This window comes from Aythya ferina, assembly GCF_964211825.1.
Source record: "Aythya ferina genome assembly, chromosome: 1".
NCBI lineage: Eukaryota > Metazoa > Chordata > Aves > Anseriformes > Anatidae > Aythya > Aythya ferina.
In genome coordinates, this window is record NC_140296.1 from 193,793,075 (window position 1) to 193,816,631 (window position 23,557).

At 38.4% G+C, this 23,557-nt stretch overlaps 1 protein-coding gene across 2 annotated transcripts in view; it reads left to right on the plus strand.

Moving 5' to 3' along the window:
- The window catches only part of RELN (reelin), a 288,077-nt gene that overhangs the window by 70,863 nt on the left and 193,657 nt on the right, over positions 1-23,557 (plus strand). For both annotated transcript variants that reach the window (XM_084506953.1, XM_084506952.1), the window contains exon 3: positions 9,028-9,163. In XM_084506953.1, the coding sequence (XP_084363079.1) occupies positions 9,028-9,163 (136 nt within the window). The remainder of the gene's footprint in view (positions 1-9,027; positions 9,164-23,557) is intronic.

The window sequence follows — 23,557 nt, forward strand, 5'->3', positions numbered from 1 at the left end:
ACATGCATTCAGTGTAGAGAACTGTACTCCCATCCACTGGTTGGCATGATCTTGCCAGTCATACTGGTGGTTTTTAGCCAGCAGTGGATCTCAGCAGAGTTTCAAAGAAAGAACTGGAGATTGGCAATTTTCATTGAAATTCCTCCATTCAACCCACAAAACCATTCCCCCCCACCACACACAGGCCTCTGATCTCTCCCCACCTTTTTTGGTGGTTTCTCAGCTCCCCTTTGCTTCTTCACAGAGCCTGGGAATGACTGTGGTGCACCTTAAGTAGCTTTGTGTATGGTTTTAATTTTTACAGTTATGAATCTTAAGGAATTTGCAGCTCTTTCTGCACCTCTCAAAAAGGCAAATCAGTGCTTCTGACTCGTTGCTGAACTACTCAGTTAAATGTATTTGTCACCTCTTTCTGTTCCATGCAAAATGTTTCACTTCACACGGTGCTGCAGACGCTGTGACTGGTATTTACAAATTGCATGTGTTGTAGCGGCTGGTCATGTTTACATGTGGGAAGATAAAACCATATTCTGTCATTGCCATAACCAGCTTTTCCCATGTGGATCTGTCACTCCAGCATGCAGTCTTTGCCCAGCTGCAAGACCAGCCTTCAGGAGGAAGGGAAAGGGGAACCTGGAGCACCTCCAGGTCTGTGGCTCTGAGTGGAAACAGTGCCTCGTCAGCAAACAGTGCTGCTGTAATTCAGTTTATTTGCTAATCACAGCTCTGAGCTCTTTACAGTGTGCGCTTAGTCAGTAACACCTCAGAAAAGGTGATTTTAACCAGGAACAGATAACGCTGATTAAAGTGAAGAAAGTTTATGCCAGGAGCTTCGCCCCATTCCTTGGAGATGTAGCAGGTGCCACTGGTGAGGGACATGCTGTGTTTCCTGGGCACCACGCATATTTACAAGCTGACTTTCAGCTATCTGCCATAAAGAACTGTGGAATAGGACAGAATGATTTGCATAATAGCATCACTCCAAAACAAGAAGTGGTGTCTGCAAATGATAAATTCTCCATCTGGAGAAAGATTTCCATGGAGGTCCCTCTGGTTTCATTATATAGGTATCCTTATTGATTGGTTTGACTGACCTAATTTGCTTAGGTGGAAACTACCAATTTTAAAACATCAGTTTGCCACTTATGTCAATAACAGAGACAGAAAATGTAATTGGGGACAGTGCAAGAGCAAAGAAGATATGGGTACAGAGAGCATCCTTCAGTGACCGGGACAGTGACGGTAGTGTGGGCAAATGCAGAAGATGTCTCTGGGCAAAGGATAAAAAAGGAGGAAACGTTATAATGTGAATGGCTGCCAGCAACTATTAAGTTCATTAAAAATAAATCTTAAAAAAAAAATAAATATAGGGTTTTGTAAGCAAAACCCTGAAGCCGTTATCCCAATTAGACACGCTAAGCTATAGAAGAACAAACGGGATACTAGGAGGTGTCAGCAATGACAGCCTAACCAGAGGACGGGTGCTGTCCATATGCAAACCACTCAGCCTAGCACAGCTAGAGCCTGGGGTGAAGCTTAATTAATATTTCTCTTCTGGAAGCTGCTGCCTTGTAAAGGATGCATTACAGATCTAATCAGGATGTATGTGAGTGTCACAAATAGATTTTTTATACAACTTTGATTTAGCAGCAATTTAAGAATTATTAATATTTTATGGTAAACCGCAAAATTAGATTGTGTGATTTTAAACAGCACTTAATCATCAGCCAATTTAACATAATGATGCAGCAGAGGAGATTGCTACAATAGAAACAGCAAATATAAAGGAGTGTTGGGCAGTTACACTGACACTGAGATGTGTAGTTATGTACTAGCTGTTGCACAACAATGTCTCATTGGATGTCACTTCGGCTGGTGAGCTGGGAGGTTTGGTCAGTGCGTAGCTCTGCTGAAATGAGAAGGTTAGTGTGGTTCTGCCTGTTGCACTTTCACCTCTACCAAGGCACATTCAGGGCACTTCAGAGTCTCCAATGTTGCCTTCATGAACTGTCAGTGCTGTAAGAAGGATGTGGCTACTGCTGGCCCTCAGAACAAATCTGATGGGAGCCGATGTCTGACACTATGGCACATTGGTCCTTTGTCACACTGGTCACCGATACAACACTTATGTGTCTAATGTTTGGCTCCTGGGACTCCTACTGAGGTTTGTGAAGTGGAAAGACTCACAACAATGCAATAGTTTGGGGAAGTTGTACAAGAGTTGTTCATATGGATGAGACATTCATGAGCCAAATACAAAACCAATTAAAAACAAAGTGAATGCAGAACAGGGACAGCTGCTTTTCTGCAAGAGGGTAAACTGTAATACATTGCTAAAATAGACCTATAAAAAGCTGGTACAGAATGAAGGTATCAGCCTAACAGGCTTCTATAAAGAAAAATACCAAAGTTACTATTATAAAACATGCTAGGGCTGTTACTGAACATTTAAAATAGATTTTGGCTCAAGCGTTTGAAAAGAGTTTTTTCTTTCTCAATATTTCAGCAACACAGAAGCTTATTAGCATTTTCTATTTATATTACTGCTGGTCCATGTTTACTGTTACTAAATCTACTTGCCTTGGAGCACTTAGTGCTGTGTTGCTCTCTGTGGAGCACTTAGACTTCAGCTGTGAATTGTCCGCTCCTCCCTCCTGCCAACACCACCCCAAAGCCACCAAGAGGCTGCAGAGCAGGGCCTCACCACCCCCACCCCTCACCCAGACTATTGCATGTTACACAAGGGGCTCATTCAGCGTCTTGGGGAATTATGCAAATGAAAGGGGATATTCTCCGCCCCATACACCAGAATTTCCATATGTGCAACTCCTGTTACATTTAATGAAACAGGCACTCATAAATCCTTGAGATGTATTATACCTCTAAGTGGCTTCCAACAAAAGGCTGCTCAAAAGTTTTAACAACCCCTTAAAAGTAGAACATTAAAAGAGATTAATAAAAGAGATACATAAAAAAAATAATAATAAAAAATAAAAATTATTCTTATATTCCTAAAAATATAAGAATAAAAATATTTTCTCTTTCAGGAAAAAAATATAATTATAGATCTGTACATTAGGGGTTCATTGCAAACCTGTGAATCTAATGAAACACTCACTTCAGGAAATATTCAAAAAATGTGAAAACTACTCTTGCTAGTACTTACTCTTGAACTCATATGTTTCTGACCTGGATCCCAAACTGTGAATGTAATTCAAATGCAAAGTTGCAGTAAAATGTTGTTTTCAGAACTATAAAGAAAAAAAAAAATCAAATTTTATATGGGGAGCGTAGTGTTATAAAATAAATACTTCCATCCCTAGCCACTTCAGCACAGCAGCACCCCACAGGAGTCAGATTGCTGCATTCAGTATCCACTTGGCTCCTGACCATGAAAGGAGTTAAGGATTTTAGTGACAGATTTTATTGAGTTGCTATATGGTTATTCATTCTTTTTCTTCTCTTCCTAGCCTGTGGATGGTATTTTCCCCAACATGGCATAAGCTGAAAAAAAATCTATTATTTACTAGTGAAGCAGAAATAATAATAGTGAAACAAACTCATGACTTCAAGATGAAGGTGGAAGCTTATATCTCACGGTTGCTGGTCTTTTCTTTCTTTGTACTGCTTAATAATTTATCTGATCATTCTGACCCTTAATTGATCACAAAGGCCACCAAGTGCTATAGCAGTCTGTTACTTCGTATCAAAAGAGATGTGTTTTTCCTGTGAAGCAGAAGGAAATCATTCTGAAAAAATCAATCAGCAGCTTCATATTTTAGCTAGGTGAGTTCACTTAGGGCCAGATTCTGCATCTTTACTCACTTTGAAGGACCTTATATGGGTAATTCAGCTGCCTATAACTGGCTATCTGAGTACAAATCACAAAATAAACTAATAATTGTACATTTGTATTCATGTTTTAGAAAAGACAAGATAGTTGCTAACTCCAGATATTTCTTTACTCTCAATAGGCTTTCTTAATGCAGATTGTTGATCTTGCTATAGCACTCAGGGAAAACACATTATATTTTTATGCATTACTTGTGGGTAAGGATCAGAAAAGTCCTTTAAACATCTAAACAGACCTAGGAGAAAGGGAGGTGCCTCACTCTGGAAATGTAGTCTGAAAGCTGCAGCTCCAGCAGCTGTAAAATGCACTTGGTGCCTATATACATTCAGGGCACAGATTTTAGCCTAAAAATTTCCTTGAGGCCTGCACATGGATCTCTGTAAATTTGGATCTTGACAGCTCCCTGCCCAACTGCAACACAGAACTCTTTTGCTCCCCATATTGTCTGGAGAGGCACGTGGGTTTTCCTCGAAGATATCTGTTTTTAGCTTAAACTATCTATTATTAAGGAATGGCTATTGAAAGATCCTGGGGTAATTTGGTACTTACAGCTTTATTTTCTCAGTATTTCATCAATATTTTATGTTTGGCATTTTGCTGTCACTCATGCATAATTTTGGAAATGGAAATGTGTTGCAGATAATCAGTTTGGAGGCAGCAGAACCAAAATGTAGTCATTCATCTTACACCTGTATTTAACATTAACTGTCTCTGTTACTCTCATCCACAATTAATATAATAAATAAGAAGTGGTAGGCTACCTACCATCCGGTTCAGTGCTGGAAAGTCCATTGAGACTTAGCATGAATTCAGAATCTGCCAAGGACTTTGACATGCAGATGAGCTACTTGTATAAAGTTTGGGTTTAGGGAACTGTTTTCTAAATAAGAAATATTATGTAGTTACCACATGTAAGTAAGGACTATTACAGATTAACATTTCTCAGACTTAGAAAGCAAAAAAGGATGTGAGTTTTACTGTATTTTTCTGCAACACTGGATGACTCCCAAGCCTTGCTTGGGAGAAAAAGATTATCTTTTGACTTCCAGTGATCCAGCTGAGAGAATAGTTCCTATCTTCTTTTCCTCCCCTTTTGGGAAAGATACTCACCAAGGTTAAAGAAGTAAAGAGCTGAGGAATTGCCCTTGTGCTCAGACATTTATTGACCACTAAAACAGCATCTTCATATATTGTTCACCTTCCTGTATGCCGACTTATGAAAGTGGTAAAATAGTTGCCTGAATTAGCACCAACACCCATACTAATGACTCTGATTAGTAATATAATAATATTTCACAGACAAACATTGTATTTGTCGTTTTACTTTACATAAGATTTTCCATTCAAAAGGTTTTGTCCATCTCTAGATTTCTTGCATTTAATCTACCTCTTGAAATCTACCTCTTCATGTAGAAGCCTTTTCATTCAGTGACTTCAAATAATGGATTGAATAGGGCTGAGCACATTTTTAAAAGTTTATGCAATAGAAAACAGCTGCTGAGTTAAATCTTGAGAGGGTCTGAGCATGTCTAGCTCCTCTCCCAGTAGTGTTTGCAGGTACAAAGCATGTCTGAGGGTTGAATGATTTTACTGGGATTCCTAACGGCTCTGAAAAGGAGATGGAGAGGCCAGAGAGTGCAAATGTCTGAGACACCTCAGTATGATGAGTGAACATTGTAAAAAACAAGGGCAAAGGCATTCAGAGAGATGCTAACGGTGTCTTTGCATGCAGTATGTTTTAGATCTGTGGATGTGTAACTGTCACAAGCCTTTGAATATTACTGTACTGAGTGACATGGCAACACCTGATTATTTCCACAAGTGTTTATCAAGTTTTATAAAGGCAGATCTTAAAATGTTACCCTAAGACTATTACTTTTTATTTTTACTTTAGTTTTATTATTTTTTATAACTCTAGACTTGAATGGGTATAGTTGCATTGGTCAACAAAACATGCCGTAGGACAGTGTGGACCCGAGCCAAATACCTTAAAATAAGGCATACTCTGTCTTTGAAGCTGTCTGAGGTACATACAAGACACACTTGTGTTATGAGAACTGCTATATAATCAGGGCAGTCTTGTACTCACTTTATTTTTTATAGAAGAACCTTGTTTGACTTTTGTCCTTATATTTTGGAACAAGCACTCAGTCTGGGAAGCAGCCTGCCTGTTTGGAGGGGGATGGAGGAGAAGAGAAGTGTTTCTTTCCATAGCAGGGCACTGAAAGAAGGCTGGTAGCAAGAGGGGGAAATAATTTATTATTTTTCTTCTTTATTTTCAAGAGTTCTTAATATCAATTACATTGCTCCATATTTGACATTTTTATTATTATTATTATGTTCACCTTTTCAGCATGAATATTTTAGATTTAAGCCTCAGAAAGTTAGATTAAGGTTTTTTAAACATCACTGTGTCATTCAGTGAAGTTTCAGTACTTCAGTTTTGTGAAATATTCTGAAGATATTGAACTCCAAAATAAAGTTGACACACGCTATAAAGGTCCAGCAGATAAGGGGTGGTTGTTTTTATTGTAAAAAAAGATCATGATAAATTATTAATAAAATATTATTATAAAAAGTTGATAAAATGATAAATCTGGAATTTTGATTATTCTTTCTGCAATTCATAGATTTTTTTCCTAAAAAAATTGAATGAGGTCTTTTTTTTTCATTGTTTAGTATTTATTCTAGTCACTGCAAAGTTCTTTTTATAAACTGTAAATCAAAGGGAAAAGAAATTCTCCACAGATGTTGTATGTGTTTGATGTATTAGACACATTTTTGCATCCTACTGCCTTGAAACCTAGGGAATTCATTAACTCACAAGTTGCTGCCAAGGAGGGAAGTGGTCACATTTCCCAAGCTGCTGTGCCCATTCCCCGGCTGTGGGAGGTGGGTAGGGCAGTCTTTGTCCTCCCTCATATTGTTTGGCTCTGGAGTAAGGGGAATTTCTTCAAACTGAGGGGGATGTTCCTGTTTCTCCCCTGACAGCCTCTGTTATTTAATTAACCTGATAAAGCCTGTAGCTGGCTCTGTTTCCTGTTATGTGGCTGTGATGTTGATATGTGTGAGCTGGTGCCCCGCATTAGTTCTGAAGAGCCAGTCACTGGTTTTAGCCCAAAGTTCAAAGAGAGAGGGATGAGACCCAAAGCTTTGCAAAAGAAGCAGAGATTCCATCTTGCACCCTCAGCAAATCAAAGTTCCCTAAATAACACTCACCCTGCAAGGGACTTCTCTGGGCATATTTTTGGACGTATCTGTCTCTGCATGCAGCTGCTGGATAGACTCCAGGACACCAGTCAGGCAGATTTCTTTGAGGATGTTAGTGCCACCCCCCACCCCAAACCAGTCAAGGAAAGCAAATGAAAACTTAAATATCAGTACAGGCTAACAAGAGATGGCCATGACTGTTTATGGTCCCTTCCAACACAAACTATTCTACGATTTTGTTTTTCCACTGCCTGGGAATTTGAGCTGAGCAGTATAACCACCTGAATGATGGAAGACTTTATGTGTATGCTTCAGTGGGGAACTAATTGAAAAACTGTGAATGAGAGGGTTGTGGTCATTTGTAAAAGATACAGGCATCACTGCCATCACCCACGCCTCCTGTCGTTCCAGGGACAGATTATTTAAGCTCACTGCGCCTCCATTTCTCCACTATAATTGAAACCAGTTTAGAATTTAATATAGTTTGGTCCTCACTAGTCCCTGAGTGGGATTTCAGATGTTGCTTTTGATCTGTAAAATGATCAGTGATTTCCTTCTGAGGCAGCCCCCTCTCTGCTGGCTTGGCAGTCCCTGGGGAGGAACAGGAGGAGCAGTGTGTTTGCAGCTGAAAGGAGCCATCAGTCTCCGTGGTGAAAGTCTCTTGCTTGCAAACTCCTTCAGCCTTTGGGTTAGTGAGGGCTTAAAGAGAGACTGTTGGGTTCACATTTCAGTAGAACTGCTGTCAAAAACAATTGTTGAGGATTCTGAGAGGCAGGTATAAGGTTTATTTTTCTGCTGTTGTTTGGATTGCAGCAAGGAACTGTATGAAATACCAACTTTCTGAGATACAGCCATATAACAGCTAACAGTGACCTTTTTGAACATCGAGTTACCTGCTACCATTTACTTCCCCTCTGATCCTATTAGCAATGTTTTAGCCCTTGTAGCTATTCTCTGAACTACAAGTTCAGTATTTGAAGTAACTGTGAACAAGGCATTTCCTTTTGTTAAGTGCCTTCTAAAGAATAGTTTCAACAGTTATTGTTTAATGTGCTAGGATTAAAGGTGTAGTAATCCAGTCAAAGTAAGATTGCCTTACTTTAAGCCTGGGGGTGTTAAACAAACAAACAAGTTTGCACTGATTTAGAGGAAACTACAGAGGGGCTCCAAGAGGGGACAAGAATGATGTCAGATATCATGTGGGTGTCTGTGTGTGTATTTGTTTTTGTGTTTTTCTTTGTTAATTTGTTTATTTTCTTGTTTCTTTTATTTTCTTTTAGTGTGTGTGTGTGTGAAAATCCAGTTCTTTTATCTACTGATGAACTGGAGTGAATTCCAGAGAGGGTGATTAATAGAAGACATTTACATTCATCCATATATTAGAGGCTGATTCAAAAAAATTCAAAGGAATATATACTGGTAAAGCTGTTGAAGGTTGCTGCTTTTATTTCAGATCAGAAGAGTTCATGAAACAAAAGCTTATCTGTTTGTTTTTTTTTGTTTGTTTTGTTGTTGTTTTTCAAGTAGATGTGCCTGTCTAACTAAAAGATAACACCTTTCTCTATTAGCCTCATTTTTCTTATTAAAATATAAGATTTTTCCTTCATATTTAATTTCATTTTAGATCTGTAATGTGTGTAAATGAGTTAGTGGAGTAACATTGATTTACAGCAGCTGTGATCCAGCTCCCTCCCTTAAAAATGCAAATAATTCCTCTGGTATTGGTCTCATGAGGAATAATGATAGTAAATACATGGAGCCAAAGTCAGCCTTGGCTCCAGCAAAGGCCAGCTCCAATGTTTTCATTGGCATTGATTCTAATTACCTCATGGCATACCCTTGGCTTTTCTCCTTGCATATTGCCATGATGAAACACATGGTAGATGTACTACTCTGTCTGTTAGCACCTTGCAATGAGCCATTAACACATGTTACTTTTTATCTCCCCTGTGCCTTTCTTGTAGGAATTATGTCTGACCACCAGTTTGGAAATCAGTTCATGTGCAGTGTGGTTGCATCACATGTGAGCCATCTCCCAACCACCAACCTCAGTTTTGTTTGGATTGCTCCACCTGCGGGGACAGGCTGCGTGAACTTCATGTACGTATCCTGATTTTTGGTAATTCATTTTAAAGACCTAAGTTATCATATGATGATTTAGTACCTTATTAAGTGCCAAAAAATACACAGCTTATTATGAATTAGTAGAATGCATATTTTCATGTAGAATTATATTTACCTAAAGTATTTTCTAATGATTTCTCCCAAAAAATTTAGTAGATCATATTTGAGTGAAAATAGTATACCTAGAATAGAGTATAAAGTAGAAAATATTTCAAGCTTAACCCATTCACAGACAAAAAGCCAGAGTGCTCCCCAGTTAGAGAAGTGAACTGTTGCGAATTTGAGAGTGTGAGACCTTCTGTGTGTTTTGGTGACAGCCCTGTGTTTTCCAACAAATGTTTTACTGAGTCAGTATTCCTTCCTTTCTGTACTGGGGGGTGTCCCAATGCAGATAAGTGTCTCACATAAACAAGTTGTTTTATTGTTTAACATGTTGTAAAAAGTGAGAGACTTAATTCTCTGAGGATATACGTTGCTGATAGTGAATACAGTACCTGGTGATCAGCTGATCTCTTTCCTACATTCTATAACAGTATATTAACTCCAATGAGAGTGCCAAGACTTTTTTTTTTTTTTCCTTGCTTTTTCTAGCCCTTTTTTCTTTTTTTCTTCTAAGTGTCTAATGATAAATTGGGAAAAATAGTTTTGATGAGTGGTAACAGACTTTTGAAAATGTGTTTGTTTTTCATTAACTTCTACAATGTACCAGAGAAGCTGTTTATGGTATTTAATATTCCCATTCACTATTTGACTCAAGTCAAATTTGAGGAAAATATGAGGAAATACTGTCACTGGTTTTCAAAGATTCAGTCAGAAATGTTACCTTCACAAAATAGCTGTACATACCTTCAAGAAATCTCTGATATATGTTTTTTTTTTCTTTTCCTGTGAAAATTCTGTAAATTTTATGTGTCCTTTAATTTCTCTCCAAATATACAATTTATTTTGCTGAGCAGAGTAGCAGCTAAATTTTGTCCTTTGAGGTGCCTGAGGAAAATGAGATGAGCTGTACATTTTTTCTGCATCCCCTTGCTTACTCCCTTTCTCATTTTTTTATTTTCCTGCATATTCAAGAAATAATTGTTGGTCCTACCTTGCATAGTGACTGTGAATGTATTTATTTATGACATGTGACCCTCCATTGCAAGTTTTGAGGTCAGTTTGTAAACAGCCATTCATTTTCCTGTGACTGATGTTTTTGTCCATGTTCTGTTTGTTGTTGTTGAAGAAGAGCTGATGGATAGCTCTGTAGAAGTACAAATAGTGTTGTGACTGATGATTCGCATTTAAATGAAATCAAAGGGACATTTTCTGAGGGAGTAATCTCTTACCTATCTTGAAATCAGTGGAAGGTTCATCACTGGTCTCAGTGGAAACAGAGATAGGTCAGCACTGAACTGTTTTGGAAATCCAACCGCTTGTTTAATCCATGATTAAACAGGTGCATTAGCACTTCAATAGTGGTGGGTTTTGTACCATGTTGGTAAAGCTTTGGTCATGCTACGGTGTATAGAACACACACAGAAGAAATCTGAATTCATCCCTGACTCTGCAGCGTGGATGTAAGCATAAGTATGTTAGCAGTCTGGGTGCAGAGACACCAAATCTGCCTGTCCTTGCCATGGCAGGGCTGAGTGGCAGCACCAACCTGGCACCGAGCCACTCTCAGGGCCCCTGGCCAGGGGGTCTATTGGTCTCAGAGGCACACCAAAAGGATGCTCTGTGACACCTGTTTGTCCTTTAGTGTCAGCAAAGCAATGCAGTTTATATCAGTATGGTGTCCTGAAGGATAAATTCAGACAAGAGAGGAAAGGCTTAGCCTCCCTGATGGTGGTGTTTCCTCCACCTGGCTGCAGGACTTGGCTGCAGTTGCCTTACACAATTCTCTGACTTTCCGACTTTAGAGTTGGCCCTGCCTTGTTCACTGCCACTTACTCCTTTGCAGGAAATTAATTTAAAAAGACTTTTTAACACTTGACACTAACTAAATATTTAGTTTAAATTTAATATAAATAATAGTATTCACAGAATGATATCACTGAATGATAATTTATGGACTCTGTAAACAGCACAACAGAGGTAAGAGCTTCCTACGCTGCTGCCAATGTGTCAGTGATTCAGATCAGCTCATTAGTCTTTAACCTCTCTTGGGATGGATAATAAGGTTATTAATTAGTGCCAGCACTGATGGTGTAAGTTTTGCTGTGTTGACACTTATCCCTGGACACTTCTCAGGAGGAACTGGACAAAGGTCACCATGCGAATCTCCAAAGGCCACTGCATGACCAGCTTTTATTAAGTGCATTTGCTATTGACCTGCTCTGGCATCCTCTGGAGGCATGGACATGCAGGCAGAAAAGCTGAAATGCTCAGGGCTCAAGTTAGGGTCATTCATGCATAAGTTAATGTCAGTGAAATCATTCTCGTCTATCATTTCCTATGCAGATGGGTATCCTACACTTGAGGACTGAGTTTCAGGTGAGGAATGGGTAGAGCTGGGATTCTTTGCTCTCTTCTGTTTTCTGAATAACGTATTGAAGTGCAATTTCTCATTTATATTATTCAGCCTTGGCTATTATTTCTATCTTATTTCTCCTTTTCTTTTTACAACAGTCTGCTGGGAGCATATTTATTGCTAACATGCCTAAATGAAAAGGCCTGGGAATAGGAATAACAAGGCCACATGTAGTTGTTAAAACAGATATAACAGATTTCTATTGCTTCAGTCTGTGATAATCTTAAGTAACTTGATAGAAACTGAAGGTTACATTTTGTCATATCAGTATGAAGAAAAACTTAATCCCTACAGGGTAGTCATAACCCTGTAGATGTCATGGGGAAAAATTCTGTTTGCTTCATCTATGCTTTTTGGTGCTTCTAGAGCTCAGTCCTGAAATAAGACTGAACCCCTAAGAAATGAGATCTCTGTGGTCATGCTGCCAGCCAGCCCCCTCCATAGTTCTTATATCCATCAGTAACTAAACAAAGGTGACAAAGTGGTTGGGGTATCAATACTAAGTTTCTTGATAACAGTAAATGTATAGAGAATTTCTACCAGCAAATTTGGGCATTCTCAGCAGCAGTCTTGCCTGCTGCAGCATGATTGTCTATAAAATGCCGGATATTTTCCTGGCCTAAATTTGGCAGTTTCCAGCTATCAACCCACCACGCATTCCCAACACATGGCTGAGGAGGGTGGCTCCTGACAACATGCTGTTTACTAATGCAGGCAGCCTTGGACACCCAAGGTGTTGCTGCTTCTATGGGGAAGCAGGGCTGGTGAAGTCCGGGATGGTGGGAAGTGGGAATGCACTTGAGGCTCTGGCATGGAAGATGGCTGTGTTTGTGGAGATGGGAAATTCAAGGTTGCAAGAAACTGGGATTCACTCCTCATACAGCAGCTTGCAGGAAAGCACTTGGTTTCTTTCCTCCCCCTGGAAGATTCCTCACCTCTGCAGTGTGATGTAGTCCAGTTACTGCTGTGCTACTGCCAGGTCTAAAGGTAATGGTGCCTGACGGGGTCCTGCATTTTCCTTTGGTGCAATGTGTCGTCTCAACAAGTCCCCTCCCTGATGTCACCAGGCCAAGAGATGGTGCAGAGTCCTGTGCTTCATGGGGGAAGGCTGCTGGAACCAACCTGCTTCTGTGTTTTACTTTGATCACATGCAAATTACTTCTTACTCTCCCTTTTTTTATTGTTGTTGGTGGTCCAAATACCTTATTATGGCTAATCTATAAATATTTGGAAACATTCTTCTGTAAAAACCCTTCTAAAAGAAAACCAGAAAGCTGCTGCTGCCCCTTGTAGGATGCGTTAGTGCAATTATTTAGTATTATTTTCACCTCTGATACTTCAAGATGAACTGAGGAAATGCAAACTAAAATGCATAATTTTTGCAGAACAGTTTTCCTAGTAGTAACTTAGGAGTCCTTTAAACAGGTCTTAGGAGACTGTGGGCACCAAGACCTCTTAAGTAAATTGCCAAGATCTATAATCACTGCTTACCTCCAAAAAAATAAATAAAAAATAAAAGTAGGTCCTCCTTCATGCTAATAAATTATTTCTCTGATTGCATGGAAATTGGTAAAACATAATCTTCACAGTCCTTCAGCTAGGTTTCACTGTTTGTAATTTCTGCTCTAAGCTCACACTAACCTAGTTAAACCTCTGCCTGCCACAGGGACGATAATGGCTGTTAAGCAGGGTAATACTTAGCATTACATCTTAGGTTGTTAAGCCTGTACTTTTGTAGATGGCTTAACTTTCTAGCTTGTAGAAGTGATAAAGCTGACCTAAATTTCAAAAACATACTATGTTTTGAGCATCAGCATGGCTTATTACAGAAGTTCCAACTACTGTATTAAATAGAATAGGTTGCTGCAGAAATTACTTTGAAAAATAAGTATTTTTTTACATCGGTTTGCAGATGAGGGTAAGAGAGCTATGGTTGCTGAGGCAGGACACTGGCACATCACTTCTCAAGAAGGAACAATTGGTTCCCAGCACAGCTCCTGAACAAAGTTTGGAAGTCAGTGCTGAGCCAGGCAGCTGAGCTATTAAAAGAAATTTGGAAGAAACTTACAAGAAAGGAGTTGTGTTTTTCAGTGTTAGTATGCCTTTTCCCACAATCACCTAATGATACAACTCTTTTCTGGGAAATTTTTGTTACCAAACTGGTCTTTTCATGCCCATGTGTTTAAGCCTTTTTCTAGGAGATTGCAACTGTGTCAACATATGAACTTGAAATATCATGCAGAACATAAAGACTGTGATTGAGAGTCTTGGTTACCTATTTAAAACATTTATAGAAAACCCATGATAAGAATTATGGAGATATTTTATAAACAACCAAGAAGATTACATGGTCTGCTATAGTAGTCCTCTAACCAGGGTGGGAAAAGGATATATTGTCTGAAGGAACCACATTCTCCTGGTAAACCACTTTGCTAAACTGTCATTTAAGACAGTATTTGCTATTTTTTTTTTTCACTTGATAAAAACAAAACAAACAAAAACAAACAAACAAACAACAAAAAAACAAACAAGCAAACAAACAAAACTCAAATGAAGGAGATATAGAAGGGTAACTTCAAGATTAAGTAGATGGTTATGTTTGCTCTACATGCAAAGATAATACACACAAGTGTTGAAAATGCTAAGTAAAGAGAAGATAGCAAATATCAGAACTATTTTCTATTTATATGTGGTTACTCAATGCTCAATTATATGATCATATAGGTTTTTATTCCTCAAATTCTGAACCAGAATAGTACAAATAAATAAATTTTTCATTGTATCCTGCTTGTCACTATGATTTGTAATCTTTGCAATCAGTTAAACAGTGTGCTGTAAAGCACATGGACACCATGATATATGGACAGCCTTGGCTCTGACATTCTGTGAAACACCAGCTCCCTGCTTCAGTCATGTGCTACTTTTCTCTTCCTACTGTTTATTGCAAGGGAAGAGTGAAGTAGGATATTGATTAGCAATCTTTTTGCTACTGGTGTGAACTCTGCTTAAGACAAGGGTTGTATGGCCATCAGGTAACAGACAGTCCTTTTTTGCAGTCAGGGTAGATCTAACACTAGTCCAGTGTTGCAGCCATTTTATTTTTCCATATTGTTTATAAATTATGTCTTGTGAAGAAAAAAAAAAAAAAGTCAGTAATTGTTCCTTCTGATGTGCCAGTTTAGTGAAACTATGAAGAAAAATTGCTCCTTCACTAGGTTTTCCACTTCCCTGGGAAGAGGCATTGTTGTACTGTCAATCAGCATTATGTGTAACATTCTGAAAATCACAAGCCAATGTTTGATTCAGATCTTGGCTCTGCTCATGCCCCATTTTGATGTGGTGCCCAGATTACCTCCTTCATCTTCTGTGTTTGTTAATTTTCCAGTGAAATCAAACACCGTGCATGGAATTGCTGTGGCTCTTCTGAGTATGACCCCAAGCAACATAGACTCAACCGATTGTGCAGAATTAGATGTAGCTTGTCTATTAGTTGTCTCTCACTTTTGCCTATTTTATGTGGTGATAAAGCAAACAGAGAAGACCAGGAAGGAATTCTGTGTATTTTCAGAAATGTTGTTATGCTCTAGCACAAAGCGTACTGTGATAAAGGAATATTCAAAAGTGTTCAAAGCAAAGGAAGAACACCATGAGGGACAATGGAACCTGAATGAACATGATTTTAAATTCTTCAAAGGGATTTTCAGGTAATTTCAACTCTAGATAGCATACACAGATATCTCTGGATAGGTATCTATGAGTGAATTATGTATCTGTAATTCTCTTGATAGTTAATTGGGCCAGTTACAGAACCACATGCATGTACAGTCTGACATCTAATTTTACGTTTACAGGGAGGTACCTGCAGGTCTAGAAGGTCTCTCTAGCTCTAATTGTTTCCTTAGGACACCTCAAATTATTTCAGACATGTTTAAGCAGCTGAATCAAGTCCTAGGTCTCCACTGACTTTTATGGATCATTAGCTACCTAATCCCATGTTCACCTTTCTACAGGGACGTAAGTTTTTCAGTCTCGATCTGTATCCCACCAACACAGACTCATCTGCCCCCTGCCACATCACGAAAAATGAATTATTTATCCCATCATCCTCAACGGTCAGTATTTTGGTACATGTCAAGATATCTCTAACAAGTTGGTTGTTCAACAGTTGAAAACTGCTGAAGAATATGAATAAAAAAAGACAACCTTATAAAGTTCATAAAATCTTGCAATTTTTTTCTTTTCCCTTCGAAGCAAATTTTATTGTCTAATGTCCCCTCAGGTAGCTGGTAATACTACTAAAAGCCCATGAAAATGAGAGAAATGTTCAATATTTAACATCTTCTCCAAGCTTGTAGATAAATGGCTATTTGCTATTTTAGGCTCCTCATGCTGTGTAGGTGCAAGAGAAACAGAACCAACAAAGACGGGAAGAATGGGTATGTGACCATGTATTAAAAAAGAAAAGCACATGAAAATTCTATTGATAAGTTAGTTGGACTCAATTCAAAAGATGAGCAAAAAGCATAAAATTCTACTTTCATCAACATTGTGTAGTGCCAGAATAGAAACTGCAAGATGATACAATATTAGGATGGTTTCTTTTATTTGTATGATACAAATTTAATATATCACATACTTGTAATGTATGATAGCAGAAGGCAGCTCAATATAGCCTTTGGCTACTCTGTTAAGATTTTGGCATGGTTCCATATAGGACTCTGGCACCTCCTGCATGAAAGAAAATGAAATTCATTTTCTACTGGTATTATCTAAATAATAAAAAAATCACTATGAGAATTGTTTCCCTTCTTACAAATATTCATTTGGCAATTCTAGAAGCAGAGATTAGATTTTACTTTTTTCCCTTTCTGTGCAATGTACCCATTATTTTTGTGCATGAGACCATCAATTCACAATCCACAGCACAGTTATCAGTAATTGTGTTTAGAATTCTCCCTTGAACTTTGTTTTGCTCTCTCTGAAATTTAACCTCAGGGTTATTTTTCGGAGCATATTTCAGTTCATCAAGAACATAAATCTTTGTTTCATTCAAAGAGATGCTTTGTCTTCCCATTTTCCCAAGATGCTTTAATTTTGAAAACATGACTGAAATATAAAATGTATTACACACACTCCAACAGTTTGCCTCTACTGGTAGGCTTTCCTCTGTAACAGATGAATTGAGTGAAACATCTTTTGACTGCTAATAATTGATTGATAACAAACCTTCCAAAATGAGATCGCAGAAGAAGTATGTTTAATGAAATCAGTATGAAATAGTTTTTGTGATTTTTTTTTGGAAATGTTGGCTATGTGAAGAATGAGCTTTAGCACACACAGAACCATTTTTAGGGGTAAACATATAATATATATGTTTATATAACATATATAAACATATATAACCCCTACTACAGCCAAGGGCAGAAAACATTTGTACTTATTTTTTTGGAAAGCTAAATTTCAGTACTGCCGACAAGCCTGTACAACATTGTGTCCATGTGGAAGACCTTTGTAGCTCTGTAATATCCCCCCTGGTTGACTGAAAGAGTCTGATAATTTCATTGCTGTCACTTGAGTGGATAATACAAGAAGTGTCCAGTGCATAGATGAGTTTGAGATAAGGGCATTGTCTTTGTAATTCTTTGGGAAGCACTTGACTTCTTGCAAGGGACTATTACTAAATAATTTTGTGAAGAACTCAATACCGCAGGATGATGAGCACTGGCTTTGATCCAGCAGAGCAATCATACGTGTACAGGCTGTCAGCAAAACCACAGACAACACTTTTTGTATTTTTTAAATCAATGTCTTCAGATTACTTGTTTGAAATTATGCTTTGTTTGTGTACAAAGCAGACGACATATAAGGATGCTCTGCCCTTATTCCGAGTTCACGCAATCTTGACTTTTCTCTCCTTGTTTGTTTGGATGAACTCTAATAAGGTAACTTACAAAGCACTATGTAGCAGTGCAGTAATATTCAGCAAGACTTCACATATATATATATACATACATACATACATATTTGAAATGTGAAAACTTTGAGAGACATTAACTATAACCCAATATGACAAGAAAAATTGTTCTTTCTCCCTTTTTCTATAGTAAGACACTCACCTCACATCTAAACATAACAAAAGTTAAATAAATAAACAAACAAACAAATAAATAAATAAATACACCTTATACTTGAAGATATCAAAAACATTGGATCAACTTCTGGTGCTCACATGCTGGGAAAATTTGGGTTTGAGTACTCAAAATGACCATGACCTCAAACTACCTGACAGAGTGCACTCTATCATATTTATTTTGACAATCCTTCATAATTATTTTTTAAACTGTACTTAGCAATAGGGTGTGTTTGTCTCATCTCAGTTTGAGAAATTCTAATCTGTTATTAATAATTAGATAATACTTATCTAAGGATATAAAATGAAATATAGTTCCTTGTTTATAATTATAAATTATAAAATATTGTAGAGTAGTATATTATGTAAACTATCATAGAATAAATAATAAAATTTAATTTTATTATAACCTCAACGTTTACATTATACAAATGTCACCAGGATGAAACTGCCCTAGGAAAATTTTGATAGTATCTGTCTTTTTCTGATTTTTTACAGTATTAACAAATGAAAGTTTATTTATTTATTTATTTATTTTAATGCCATTCAGATTACCATTTTACAAACATTGTTTATAAGCATTGATCTGTATATGATAATACTGTGGTCTGTATGAACTCCATCTTTTGGAGCTACAGATCCCTGAGGTCAAGAGAACTTGCAGAAGAGGCTTGCAGAAGTTTTTAACACAATCATTATTTGGCATGTAAAAGAGAAAATATGGAGAGGTAAATGAAATGATAAATCCTTATTCCCTTGCTTCATTTTTCTTCCATTTTTTAGATTAAAGGAGTTTGGAAAAGAATCTTTTGATAGTTAGCTCTCTCTTTTTCTCCGTTTTCTGACACCATTTGTCCTCTGAAAAACTTGGTGTCTCTCACTCCTAAATCCCTTTCAGTATGTCCATCTTGCCTTCTTTTCTCTTACATCCTGGAAGATACCCATTTTGACAATGCCCTTGATAAATGGTGGCACCATCACCAGCATCTGTAGATACATACAGCCACCCCCAACTGACCACCCTCCCTCCTTCACCATTACAGCATGGACCCTTTAGGTAGTACCACCCCCACAGGTCCATCTGTGTGAGGAGGGAGTTATTAGAATTTAAAAGGTGTTTATTGCCAACCTATACAACAATGCCTTGACAATTACATTCCTGCGTGGAAGCAGAAAAGATAATCTTGAAAAGAGATGCACAGCATTAACTATCAGAATTAATAAATGGTGCGTCCATTTCCATATGAGCACCACAATAAGAGATTTTGGCTGAGGTAAATTTGGTACATCAGCTGCTCAGCAGCTCCTGGGGGGCAGCAGCTCAATCACAGGGGCAGAAGTCTCAGACAGGTATCCAGCAAGACACCTCCTCTCATAATGATGACATAATGATGTTGCAGTGGCAGAGGTCGTAAGGATGCCATCATACCAGGGTCATCATGGTAGCAGCTCACAGCAAGAGCTGTGTTCCATTCTGTTCCATTCTGTTCCATCCATACAGAAAAGCAGTCACCTAGGAGAAGGCTTGGAGATGCTATACTAATGCAAATAAAAATAAATTTCATTTTATGAGGAAATAATTGAAGCATTTTACATGCCACTTGCTGACTGTTGTTACTGCCTAATGGCTGTTCTCGTAACAGGTATTGTACAAATATAATACCACCATAGCTTTATGAAAGTGGTTTCCTAGCAAGGCATTGTTTTCCTTTATCCTCTCAAACGGCTTGGATCCTTTAGTTCTTAATAGAAATGTAACTTGTTATCCTGCACCCTTCTTAATATCCCTCTTAGCTCAACATAAGCTGTTTAGCCTAAGATATACATTTACTTGAGACATTTTCTGTGAAAAATGCATTTTCAAAGCCTTAAACAGTAAGCAACTCTCTAGCAATCTATGTGATTTTCCACCCAAGCAGGAAAGAGTTTAAAATTGCAAGTTTGAAGAAATGAATAATGGAAGAAATTGAATCTCTTTTTTCAAGTACTTCACTAGATTGAGGTCAAATCTTGCTCACATATGACACATCAGTTGCAGTCAGTGACCAAAAGCATGCTTGAAAAAGCTCACCCAGTTCCTATCAACATTAGTGTTTATGCAAAGGATTATAACGGTTATGAACAAATTATTTTGCAGAACCTACTTATATATTCAAAGAGCTATGTCCTAAATGTCCTAAAATACAAAAGATAAACAGTAGAAACATTTCCAATCAATATCACAGACTGCTTTGCAAAACAGTGAAGATGTTAGGACCATAATTTGAACGACAATTTTAACAAGCATATATAGAGAGAATGTGTATGGTGAGTTAAGCTCCATAAAGCCTTTCTTCTAAATCCAGATGTAGGCATTAACACGCACATTTGAGATGGCATGCTTATTTGCTAAGTGCAAAGATGGTTAGAAAAAGGCTTTCCTGACTGAGGATAAAAGCTGGAGTACTCTTTAATTTTGGTTACTGCCAAGCTTATTTGAACAACCACAATAGTTATTTGGCTCCATACCAAAAAGTGGCAATACAGTACTTACATGTCTATGGATCAAAATTAGATGAAAAATTGCTGTTTCTCATCTCCAAAGCCATTTGCTGCACATTTTATAGGCCTCAAGATGCCTTTTGTAATATGTGATAACAGAGCCAACTGAAGCATCTGCCTGGGAAGAGATTACTTTAATTATGGACTCAATGTCCTATTTTCTGCAAGTGTTCCCCAGAGAATTTCTTACTGCTAGATGAGAGGTGTTATGATGCACATTAAAACCTACAAGTCAAACAAAAAAGGTTGTAAAAGTGAGACAAGGACACCCATAATGTCTCCAGTCTTGTATTCAGTGGTTAAAAAATAACCCTGAATTCTATGATGATAACTTTTGAATTAATCTAACATTTGTTAAAATAAATTTACAATAATAAGGAAAAAAATGGATATTAAACAATATCACCCTTCTTTCTTAATCCTATTATGTGTTGTAAATTGATCCATAAGTCTTTAAAGTACTCATGTTTTCATTTTATTTTTTTCAAGGTAGTAGTTCCCAATAATATAACATGAAAAATTCAGCAAGGAGGTTTTGTGTTAGCTCCTATTTTTGCAAAGTTTCTTGCCATTAAGAATTAATTTGTTTTTCACTGTCATATCATTGATTAAAATTAACTCACTTGATATTAAAGTGTATGTGCTGTATGCTTCTACAGAAATTGTGTAAGACACCACTGATTTAGTACTGTTTAATGGCTATTTAAAATATTTGTCATTCTTTATTTATCAAAAAAAAAAAAAAAAAGCCTGGAGATCTTTATTAGCAGCTGCTGCAATAATGAGTTAAAAGTTTTTCTTTACACAAAATATAATGGAAGAGCTCTAAAGACATTTTGAAGATGCTGTGACAGCATGTGAGGTACTGGGAAATTTCTCTCAAATTTGTCAGACTGCCAAAATTACACAGGAAAATGACATCTCCAGAAGACACAAAAGATAAAAAATACATATTTAAAGTGCATTTTAATCAGAGGGATATATTTGATAGCATTTGGGAGTACTTTGATATGTACAGTTTGAAAGGTTCATTCTCTTAAAACAGTGGAAGGAAAGCAATGCTCAATCCTCTATAAATAACATCAATGAACATTAAGGCTTTTCAGTTTTGCTAATTTTAGAGTAGCTCTTTTTACTGAAGCAAAACCATGTCTGAAAAGGATATCACATAGTCAGTACTCCACTATCCGAGGCAATACAGAGATTCCATACCTTTAAACATGGAAGAATTTAGCTAATCATGCAGCTTCCAGCCCCAGGAGGGGCTCCTCTCCTCCCAGAAATAAGACTGTCGACTCTTCCTCATGCTTTCCAACATGATATGGGGTGCCTGGGGAATAGCTGCCCCAAGTTGAGTCCCTGCTGTCATTTAGCCTGAGTTTGTAAACCCAACCACAGCATGACATGCTGGTGAGTTAGGTTTGGGGATACCTGATCTAGATCTGCAGGACTGAATTTGGGCTTGGAAGTGGCAGCATGTATTCTGTCTGGGTTTTGGGTACATTCAGTACCTCACATGACAAAGGACTGAGATAGGATCTGGAGCAAGCTGAATCACTCGAGGCTGGCTTTTGGTGGAGCCATCCTGGGCTAGGAGGAGCTGGATCCCAGCTCTCTGCTGCATGACACAGTGTGACATCCTGAACTCTGCGGGCTGGAATAGCACCCATGCAGAGACATGTGGACTCCAGTCCCACGGAGGGATTAAGGATTGAATCTCAGATCCCTTGTCTATCTGTTAGGTTTTGTCTTGCTGATTTTTTTTTTCTGACTTCCTCCACTGACTGCAAGAAGCAGCCTTGTTCCTGAGTTTAATGGAAGGGACATTAGCACCCAATTAGTTTGAGTGAGTGGGAAAATCCTGCTCTGTGAAGGGAGATCCTTGGACCCGGGTGGGAACTGAGTCAGTATTGACCATTTCCAGGCTCCTTTCTTTGCCTTTTGGTCTGTTATTGAAAAGATGGAGGAAAGGGTCACTAACAGCCATGGCTTACTGATACACTATGAACCACATGGCCACTATGCTGGAAGCTGGACACTGGGACGTTGGTGAGAGGCAGATGTGCAAGAATGTGGCTGGTCAGACACCAGTGGCCTTCCTGGGAGCTCGGGACAGACCCTCTGCCTTGGTCAGGCTATGGAAACTGCATGTACTTGAGTCTCTGTGCCCAGGAAACTCTCAGGTGAGGCACATCAGTGCAGCTGGAGCTGGGCTCCCTCAGCTGCTCTCATGTGCCCTACATACCACCAGATCCCCTTGCGGCACTCAAGTCATGCTGAATGTCATTTGAAATTTCAGCTGCCATGTTCTTAAGGACAAACATTTCAGCTGTGAGACTCTTCCTTGCCAGCAGCCATGAATCTGTTTGGGTATTTCCCTGCTTGCCAGGGAGCACTGACCTTTCCTCTGGACGAAGTGCCTGGCTTCAGAGCTAGTGTCCCTTTGCTCCCAGAGTTGGCACTTTTTTGTGGGTTTCTGATGTTTTTAGCCAGATCTTTGTGTTTTAAATAACATGGGCAATTAGGTCATCATTCCAATTATCTGTGTGTAAATTTTTGTTTTGCTTTAAGGAATCTATTTTGGAGTGACCTTCTTACAAAAAAGGTCCCAAGAGGCTGGACTTCATGTTGTTACTTAACATGAAGAAGACATCATTTGCTTCAGAGAATGGTGTTGTGCCTCCCAGTGGCTTTGACCAATAAGTTTTTTTCAAGCTGCCTGCACTGCAGATTTGCAAAGAAGCAAACTGGAGAAGGTTGTTGTTGGCTATAGCTCATGTCCATCTCCTGCCACATTAGCTCAGCTGTGATGGTCACCAATGGAGTCTGATAGAGCCATGCTCCTGCCCCTCTCTGCCCTTCTGGACAGGAGGCAGCACCTGCCTCCTCCATCAGCAGGGACCCGCAGTTCAGATTGCTATGGGAAGGGAGGAAATGGTGACCCAGTTCCCTTTCCTCCCTTCCAAAGCCACATGAAGGACCTCTTTCATGGAACCACTAATTTATCACTGTAAGCTGTTGACCATGCTGATAGACAGGGAATGTTGGCTTTATTTCTTACGGCAGTTGTAAGTTGTGCTTCAAAAAAGTGCAAGTTAATGTTAATTTTCTGAAAATTAATATACTCCTCATGTATCTGTTAGTAAATTTATTTGTGCCTTTAAAGGGATGGCCATTGGGATAC